General features: G+C 29.8%; 1 protein-coding gene across 3 annotated transcripts; it reads right to left on the minus strand.

Annotated features, from left to right (window-relative positions):
- Positions 1-5,994: 5,994 nt before the first annotated feature.
- On the minus strand, positions 5,995-8,767 carry LOC109796649 (omega-6 fatty acid desaturase, endoplasmic reticulum isozyme 2). Of its 3 annotated transcripts, none has more exons than XM_020356386.3 (2): positions 8,610-8,767; positions 5,995-7,419 (listed from the first exon to the last, which is right to left on the minus strand). In XM_020356386.3, the coding sequence occupies exon 2, from the start codon at positions 7,406-7,408 to the stop codon at positions 6,257-6,259; it is 1,152 nt and encodes a 383-aa protein (XP_020211975.1). In that variant the 5' UTR covers positions 7,409-7,419; positions 8,610-8,767; the 3' UTR covers positions 5,995-6,256. The 3 variants fall into 3 exon arrangements, with proteins under 3 accessions (XP_020211975.1, XP_082915487.1, XP_082915488.1); XM_083059361.1 differs by lacking the exon at positions 8,610-8,767 and adding an exon at positions 8,117-8,283; XM_083059362.1 differs by lacking the exon at positions 8,610-8,767 and adding an exon at positions 7,539-7,875.
- Positions 8,768-10,731: the final 1,964 nt, after the last annotated feature.

Here is a 10,731-nt window from a genome sequence, read left to right on the forward strand (position 1 = left end):
TTAGGGTTTAGGATTAAAATATAATTTTAATTTTTAAAATTAAAAATTATTAATAGCATATATAAAAATTATAAAAATTTTATATGAAAGTATTTGATAAATTTTTTAATAAAATTTTAATATAGAGATTAAAATAATTTTTTAAAAAATTATCGTGACTAAAAAATATATTTTGAATTTAAAAGATTAAAAATTAATTTATCTTAAATTTAAAGGATTAAAAATATATTAAAAATTTTATTATATTTGTAACTATTTTTGCATAAGAATTGTGTTAGGTCTTGTCATTTTTAAAATAAAAATAAGGACTTTTGTATTTTAAGTTAGAAAATCAATCTTTAGACATTTAAATAAAATAACATATGTGACACTCTTACTACCCTAACACATATATAAATATTAATCATATAAATAAACTAAAGAATAAAATTTTTAACGTTGGTAAAAGGGTTCACATAAAACTTTCATATTCATTTATCAATAACCAACATAATAATTGAAAATAAAACTTGAAAATTTACAAATTGTTTTCAAAATCATATTTACAATTCCAAATCCATATAAAATCTATATCCTAAAAATCCTCTGCCCCGATGTCACAATATCAGAGCATATCCACAATTCAACTGTTGGCATTCTACTCGTAGCCGAATCTTCCTCACCTAAAACATCCACAATTTATACGGTGAGAAAAGAAAATATCTATATGCAAAGTACATACAACCACATCATAATGAAATCTCATCATAATTCATATATATAAGCATGTATCATAATTTATCAATCCATCACCATCCACACAATTTTACGATTAACAATATCATTTCCACATCCATAATTCAAGCCAATCTTACAATTAACACTATGCCAAGACCTCGCCACATCTGACACAAGTGATACGGGTTAATTGCCTCACTCAACCCACACCATACTAGGGTTCGTATCATCCCTGATCATCCCGGAGTACGCTCGTCCCTGAAGCATCACCTACCCAGGGTTCGTATCATCCCTGATCATTCAGGAGTACGCTCGTCCCTGAAGCATGAGTGTGAGGAACCACAATCACATTACAATCCATACAGTCTCTTGCAATTAACTCTATGTCAGGGCTGCCATAATCGACATAAGTGGTGTGTGTTAACTGTCTTACTCATCCCACACCATGCTAGGGTCACGCCCTCCCTGTAGCACCACTTACCCAGGGGCCGTGCCATCCCTAGTCATTAGTGTGAAGAAACACATCGCAATCACATTCTTAATCATGTCCATACAACATCTCATCTCATATCACGATTCCATATCATATACACAATTCCATATCACATACACAACAGATAAGTCTAACAAAATAAGGATTTACACATCCCTCAAGCAATTCACAAATCATCAATTCTTATTAAATAATATAATAACATTCATAAATTAATATAATAAACAATAGAATTATCAATTTAATATAATTTTAACATAAACAGTAAAATCCCCAATTGTTCCAAAACCTAGCTCACAGACACTTTTCTACAATTTCGTTCTCTCTCCCCGATCATCATTCTTACAAATTATTAGCATATTTATAATCCTCAATATATACAAAATCTAATGGGATCATCAATTCCTCAAACGGAAATCATCCAATTTTTCACAACCTAACTTACAGGCACTTTTCTATAATTTCGTTCTCTCTTCCAGAGCATCATTTTTACAAATAAATCATATATTCGTAGTCTTAAAGATATACAGAATCACATAAGACAATTAATTCTCCAAATAGAAATAATTATAAATTATTCATAACCCTAAGGGCTCTTCCTCTACCCAATTCCCTCATGTAACTCTACATATAAACAATCTCTTTTTCTCCCGTACCTGGATAAATAGGAACTAGGGCAGAACCTCCTCCTCTTTTTCCTTAAACAGGGACCGAAACTAAAACTAGGGTAGAACCTCCTCCTCTAGATTCCTCTTGGTCTTCAGAAAGAAGGAGAGGGAAAGAAGAAAGAACAGAAGAGAATAGGAAGAGAGAATGAAAGATGTGAGAAAATGAGAGGTACCTATTCATACGAATCTGCCTCAGCTAACCCGGAACGGCCCGTTCCAAAAGTGGAACGGCCGTTCTGGACCCTCCAGAACCAAGCAAAAATCTCAACTGGAACGTCCCGTTCCAAAACCGGAACGGCCCGTTCCAAAACCCAGTAGAACGGCCCGTTCTACTTTCAGAACGGCCCGTTCTTCAACCGGAACGGCCCGTTCTCAACTACGTTTTTTAGGCAAATTCTTTATTCCAGAACGGCCCGTTTCACTTTTGAAACGGCCCGTTCCGGGCAACGAATTGGGCCCATGAAAATTGGGCTGTTACAACATATGCTTCATTGTGATGATTATTTTAACGATTGTGTTAATCTAAATATTTATTATATATAACTAAAATTTATAAAAAAATTATATATATATATATATATTATATTTAAATATATTAATTATATTTAAAATTTATAATAAATAATTAATACTATAACATAATTATTTTTATTTATCAATAATTTTATTTTAAAATATTAAAATTTAATTCATAAATAATTATAAATACAATAAATTTAGTATATATTTTAAGTATATATAATGATTAAAATCGAGTTCATTAAAATAAAATTTATTGAACTCTACACTTTTAAACTTGAACTCTACACTAAATGAGTGTTAAGTAGTAAGAAATTGTTTCTTATATAACAAATCCAAGTTTACGAATAATAAGAACATTATCTTTTAATTACCACTCTTGTCCAAATAATAAGGAATGTGTACATTCTCTTTTTAACTCCTTAAAATTTATTGAAAATCATAAATTTTGATAAATCTTACTACTAAATCAAGAAAAAAAAAACTCATTAAATAAATAGTAAAACTCATAAAAGATTGTTGAATTAATAATAAAGAAAATATTAGAAAAAGTGTCAAGAGTATTTTTCTTCTTTCTTCAGGGGAAAATTTTTATGGCACCTTTATTGTGATGTTTTTTGTCAAAAAATATTCTCAAATTTAATCATTGATATTTGACAAATTTGGAGAAAAAAAATGTTAATGTTAACTAAAGTGTAAATTTGCATATGACCAATCTTGTGTGTTTAGCTTCACAGGAATGTGATTCTCAATCTAGGAATTAGGATGCAAAACATAGACTTGATGGTTATTGAAGAAAAAAATCTAGAGAAAAAAATATAATTATGCAAATAATTCATACGTCTATTGTATAAGGGTTTTTAATGTAGTTTTTTTTTTCTCCCATCTATTTATTTTTACATAGATACCACTCTAATATAATTATTTTAATTAATTTTTCATCTAAGAGTCATGACTACTAAATGAAAAAAAGTATAAGGGGTATAGTTTAGCTGGTTAAACAAAATGCGTAGGTTATTGTAAAATCTCTTCGTAACAAGTTCCATTTTATGGATGAAAAAACGAGAATGTTTTTATCAAACGTTAACAAAACCTCAAGTCATATTTTTTGCATTGTTTCATTGAAAGAAAATATTTATAACTTCTTGCCAAAAATTATGAGAGAATGGTAATAGTATTGTTGATTAGTGGTAATAATTTTGTCTAGACAAATTTGTGTAACACAACATTACGTGAGAAATCATAGTCGTCATAAAAGAAGGAGCATCTCCATCTTTATATTAGGCAAAATGTATGAATTTCTTCTCCAAAGTTTTCAAACTCTTTTATAATGGTATGTTATGAGCATGCCATGACTATTCATCATTTTGTTATTAAAATTCATCAATTGAAATTAAATTGATTTTATTTTCATAGTTATATTGATAATTAAAAATTAGTTTAAATATATTTTTAGTTCCTATAAAATAAGTTAATTTTGATTTTGATTCTTATAAAAAAAATCTATTTTGCTTTCTTGCAAAATTTATAAATATTATTTTTGATCTTTGTGAAAGGAGCAAATTTTAGTTTCAGTCCTTAAAAAATAATTTTCTTTGATTTTTTTTCTATCTAAAATCTAAAGTTAATAATTTTAATCTTATCAACCATTTTGTGATAAATAAATAATATTGATTTTAAGTATATATAAAAAAAATCTAGCAAAGTTATATGTTAATATAGTGTCTCAAACAATTGTATACATCAGCTAAGATAATCATTTAACATTTTAACAAACATATAAGCCCTTGAAAAAGATTACGTGATAGGAAAAGGTAAAAATAATTATTTTAAATTTTAAAGAAATAAAAAATAAAGACAAACTTTTATATGGACTAAATAAAAACTTTTATATTTTATTGGGACTAAAAACCATATTTTAAGTCTTTAAAAATTAATTTAATGATTAGACAATGTTTATACACAAAAATTCAACAATGATTCATAATATGCATGTTGATGATGATTATTAAAAATTTTTGTGACCCCTTTCAAGATAATAAAGCACTTCCTCTCTTGTTAATTTAAATATTTTTTCCATGAACATAATCCACATAATATTCTAAACTTTACAATTAAAAATTAATTTGTATTCGCGACTGATAATATAAATATGATATAAAGTTACATTCTTAAAATACTTGACACATTAATATATTTAATCCACTATTTCTTAAACTTATATTAATGATTCATAATGAATTGTACTATTGTAACATCATTATTATTATAATAATAAAAAAAGAAGAAGAAAAAAAGACATCCTAGGCTAGTTTCTTTTTTCTAAAGGAACTAACATAACCACTAATTTATTAAGAAATCAAAAGATTATTTTAAAGAAATTGTTAATAACACACTTTTGAACACATTCATTACAATTATTATAAATTTATTAAAAGTCAATAAACTTTAACAAATAGTAAAAAAAACGTGTTAGAAAAAAATATATTAAAAAGTGTTTTTCTGAACCATTAAAAAGTGTTTGGTGGATAAAAAATTATGCATTGGTGTAAAAAAAATGTGTTTTTTGGCTAACAATCTTCCAAGCTTAAACGATAGTTTTATAAAATCAAGAATCAAATTGACCAGCACTTTGGAAAGAAATTTAGTTTTGGATTATATCATTCCAACGTGAAAGAGCATGTGGTGGTTATTCAGACAGGTTGAAAATGAAAAGATGTATATTTTTGTGATAAAACTAAATTCGAAATGGCTCTTGCTGGGTTTCTCAGTCGTCAACGAGAATATGACTCAATTCTCAGTTAAGAAACTGTTGGAATATTCAAGGATTCAAGCTCACAATGCGTAATGGAACACTTGTGCCTAAAACAGACAGAATACTCATTAAAAAAATATCTCGCATGCTACACACCAACGTCAAAATAAAGTGGAAAAGGTACATGGATTCCAATTGATTGTTTCCAGATTTTGTTTAGCTAGAAATCTTAATTTGAGCGATCACAAAATGGTGTAGCAAGGTTAATGATGTACCGTATAATCAGATCTATAAGGTAAAGAGAAAGACGAGCATATTCAAGGCTATAGCAAAAATCTGCAACTTCTACTATTCAGTTCTATTTATAAAATATATATTTTCGAGTTACTTCCGGCAATGTCAAATTATACGGACTGGAAGTTAAATTTTGATCTTATATAACAGTTAAAACGTTTTCAAAAAAAAAAAAAAAATAGTTTATAGAGAACAAAATTTTGATTAAGTCAAAAAGTCAAAAAAGTTATGCGCTGAATTTCCTTTGAGATTCACTAGCCAACTGAAAGACGCAACTAGATCTTAACAGTTAAAACGTTTTCACAGGATAAAAATATAATTTTAGAAACGGTTAAAACTGAAACTACAATTTAGAAAAGATCCGACTCAACGTTTAGAAAACAAGTTCAATAATTAATATTCTGCATCCTCCAGCCAAATTAGAAATGTAAATCATTTCAAGAGGAATGATCCGAAAACATTTAGATACTAATGAGTGAGAAAATAATAAGCAAGGTTAAGGATTCCGAGTCAATAACGAAATATGCGAATGACTTGGAGTCAAGAACTAGAACAAGAATAAGCTTTCCTCACAGCCTTAAGAAACTAGGTAGACAAGCACTGAACTGATTTCAAACGAAACCATGGTGCAATAATCAAGCTGTTCAGAGTTGTTATATCTTATTCCGGGAACAAAATTACTATTCTACTGTCTTTTTACTACTACCAACATCAGAGTTCAACAAAATTATTCAAGCATGAATCCTAAACAGACACAAAGGAAAGTAAAGCTTCCCACCTGAAGGACAAGATGCCCGGGTGCATTAATCATCACAACTTGTTGTTGTACCAAAATACACCTTTGTTCTCCGTACTTTGATCTGGCTCCACATAAATACATTCTTTAGCCTCTCTCCACATTGCCTTGATAAATGGTGTCTGGTCGAGCCGATAATAGTCTCCCAAAATGGGCTTTATTGCCTTTGTAGCCTCCATTGCATGATAATGTGGCATCGTAGAGAACAAGTGATGTGCTACATGGGTATCCGTAATATTATGGAAGACCTTGTTCAGGATTCCGTAATCTCTATCCACTGTTGCCAATGCTCCTCTCAACCAGTCCCACTCAGAGGAATTGTAGTGTGGCAATGCAGGGTGAGTATGCTGCAAGTATGTAATCAACACCAAAAATCCATTCACCACTAGCAATGGAACTCCGTAAACACACAAGACCCAGGCAAGCCCATTTGCCATGGCAAGATGGAAAAGGCCATAGCATACTGCAAGTACTCCTGCATCTGATATATATATTTGAAGGCGTTCACGATCAGAGTAAATGGGGCCATAGGGGTCATAGTGGCAAGCAAACCTTTCATAAGGCCTGCCTGAAACATTGAAAGCCAAGTACAAGGGCCAACCAAGTGTGAGGGTGATAGCAAGTGTGATGACTCTGCCTGGTGGATTGTTAAGGTATTTAGAGTACCACTTCATGCTGGACTTCTGCTTTGGCACAAACACTTCATCTCGCTCAAGAGAACCCGTGTTGGAGTGGTGGCGGCGATGGCTGTATTTCCATGAAAAATAGGGGACTAGGAGAAAAGAGTGGAGAAGAAGGCCAACAATATCATCGAGCAGCTGGTAGTCACTGAATGCATGGTGGCCACACTCATGGGCAATGACCCAAACGCCAGTGAGGATGCAACCTTGGACAGCCCAGTAGAGTGGCCATGCCAAGAGAGAGAGAGGACGGGGAAGGTGGTGGAAGTAATGGGTGGCAACATAGTAGAGACAGAAGGCTATGGTGAGGTCATAAACAACATAGGAGAATGAGCGGAGAACAGAGCGCTTGAAACAGTGAGGTGGAATGGCCTTCTTGATCTGACTCAGAGTAAACGGAGGTTTCTCAAATGGCACCCGCTTTATGGTGTCACTCTCTGACTTCCTGTTGGAGGGAGGAACAGAGGTTCTGCCACCAGCCCCCATCTTCACACAGCCTGCACATGACATATCGGTATATTTCATTACAACAGTTCTAAGCACTAAGCACAGCTCTTTCATATGTGACTGTACACTTTTCATGAACATACAATCAAGGATTGTCAGCAATATCTACCTTATTAGTTTCTAAACGCACAGAATTAGAATGTACAATTTGTTTGCTCTTCAAAGTAGAAAATGCTTTAACTGAAACAGTGCCTAGCAGTCGACATGTTCTTCTCATTATCTTTCTAGTTCATTACTTCCCATCTCTACACTAGTGTGATAACACCCTACTCTTTTTAATTACATACAGATAAATCGTGGCAAATAGAATTACTGAACCAGCTTGTTATCAAGAGCAAAGAGGAATAAGAAAACAATAACACGCTATCATTACGGACAGAAGAATATAGATCTTCTATAGCCGCTTATATTTTTTGTTTTCATCCTGGAATGGACTTGAGCAGGGACCATTTTCCCTTGCCCAAAATTGGTATAGATTTACATAATGATCACAGAAACCAAAATTAATTGGATGTTCCAAAAGCTTTATTTTTTTTCTAATTAAAAATAATCCATATACAAAAAAATGAAAAGAAATAAGCATACAGAATTAAGAAGAGTAAACGTTAAACATATCCAGATCTGTAAACAAAGGGAAGACTTTTCCAACAAGAAACAATAAGCAAAAAAAACTAGATATGGCCCTACACTAGCTTTCATATCTTTCCCTTTATCTCCCACTAGATTTACGACACAAACATGGACTACACAAAAGAAGAAGACAATGCTGCCACTTTATGGAGTCTCGGCGCAGAAGCGGAAATACGACAAACAACAAGGAGGAAAAATAGCATTCCTCCTTAGATCCGAAGGAGATGCATCGCTAACTATGCGCAGATAGAGTTATGCAGAATATATTGAGGAGAAAAAACAAGCAGAACAACGTGTAAGAATTGGTCGCAACCGGATCAAGGATTACTAAAATCACGGAAAGTCTTGGAAAGAAATGAAGTAGTAATCTGAGTTTTTTCAGTGAATCGAAGCGCGGAGAGCAGAGAGCGGAAACTGTTAGATCCAGCGAGAATAGGAAAATGAAAAATAAGTAGCCGAGGCAAAAGCACAGTGATAAGAATAACATTCATTAAACGAAGATTACAAAAAAAAATAAAAAATGAAGAGATTATGAGAGAGAGAAGAGTACCTGAAAGTGTGGTGAGAAATTGTGTGAAGAAGAGGGAATGAATGAGAGAGGGGCAAGGATTGTGAGCAGCAGAAAGGTCGTATTTAAGCAGTGTGTGACCAGTTCGAGTGAGGAGGGTGGGCCCCACATATAGTATTTGGACGTGTTTGGCTAATAATAATACTATTCATTAGTTTTCCTTCCCACTTGCGCTCTTACTTTTCCTTTCCACTTGGCCTCCACCCAATTACCAGTTTACCACTCACACAAACACAGACAGACCCTTCTGTTCGTTCCAGCCCCAAATTTTACTAAAATGGTTTTCATATGTTTAGTTTAGGACACATTTGACGAATGTCATTTATTTTTTTTTATGTTTGAGAATCATAGTTATTAGGAATACTAAATATCTATTTAGTTCATCATAAATACTTTGGTTAATGCTTTGGTAAGAAGGATGAGATCCACAAGATAGTGTTCCAACATGTTTGATTAATGACGCAATCCTTACTTCCCCCCTACCCACTTGACTTCCACCCAACTCATTCATTACCACTTAAAGGGTCCGTGACCATACGTACAACAATAATTTATAAATAAAAAATAAATATTATATATCTCATTCAATGTAATATAAGATATTTTATTACACACTTTTAATTATTTTATATTTCAAATTAGTTTTTACTACATGTATATGTAGACTCATCTTTAAATTTTTTTATTTTCTAAAAAGTTTTTTTTTGTTTATGACTTGGTTTCTTAAATATAAAGTAAATTTAATTTTTTTTGTATTAAGAAAAAAACTTATTTTAACTTCTCTATATAGATGTTCTCATGGATATGTTAAATATAATTTATTTATGGATAGATTTATTATACAAAATTTACATATTAAAGTACTTTATTGAAAATATTATATTAGATTCAACTAATATTATTGCGAGTAATGTTACATGTGATTATGGAAAACTAAAATACATTTTATTTTTTAAAATTGTATGATTAAATGATTTAATTTTAAAATATCAAAAATAAATCTAAATCATATGTAAAAGAAATAAAAATATATTAATTTTTTTATTTATTTATGCTTTTTAATATTTAAGATAACATTATCACTTTTTATTTAATTTTTACTCTCCTGTTCTTTTTTATCTATTAAATTTTTAGTACAATTTTGTTTTATTTTTAAATATCAAAATAACATTAATTTCTATATTACTTACATCTTACCTAATTTTAAACTAATTTATAAATGACAACTACATTTATTATGAAACAAAACTAAAAAGGTATTATAGAAAACATAAAATTCATTATTTAAAAAATTAAAAATATTATATTTATTGATTTGTATAAAATGATCTTAAACGATCATTATAAGGATTTGGATCCTCTTCTACAATTCTCTCTCTCCAACCTCTTTCCAGCAATAATAATAATTATTGGATATATCTAATGGTTCAAATTCAATCTTATAAAAATTATTTGAGAAATTACATTAATTATAATATTAAAAAATTAATCAAAATTATTATAATATTATTATTGATAATAGTTAACATTTATTTTAAATTTTTAAGTTATATTAATCCAAATTCATCTAATAGCTCAAATTCAATCTTATAAAAATTTTAAATAAATGTTAACTATTATCAATATAGTTATATATATTTCTTAAATAATTTTTATTATTGTACAGTCAAAAATATTATTACAAAATTAATGTAATTTTTTAAATAATATTATGATAATTTTGATTAATTTTGTAATATAATTAATATAATTTCTTAAATAATTTTTATAAGATTAAATTTGAGTTATTAGATATATCCAATAATTATTATCGTTACTAGAGAGAGGTCAGAGAGAGAGGATTGCTAGAGAGAATTCAAATTCTCATTATAAAGGGATAAATGTAATAAATAATTTACACATTTACAATTAGTATACATTTATTGTAGTGTAAAATAAAAATCTCTATAACAAAAAACTTTAAAATTTTTATAAAGAAACACATAAATTTATTGTATTTATTGATTTGTGAAAAGAACAAATATAAAATCATTTAAAGGAAACTAATAAGATCCTGATACAATTAGGAGATATGTTTTTTTATACACATCTAATTTTCATTCAT

This window comes from Cajanus cajan, chromosome 6, assembly GCF_000230855.2.
Source record: "Cajanus cajan strain Asha chromosome 6, NIPB_CcT2T_4, whole genome shotgun sequence".
Lineage (NCBI taxonomy): Eukaryota > Viridiplantae > Streptophyta > Magnoliopsida > Fabales > Fabaceae > Cajanus > Cajanus cajan.

What these genes read in the sequence shown, in the direction of transcription:
- LOC109796649 (XM_020356386.3), bottom strand. Translation starts at nt 7,408, where the DNA reads ATGGGGGCTGGTGGCAGAACCTCTGTTCCTCCCTCCAACAGGAAGTCA.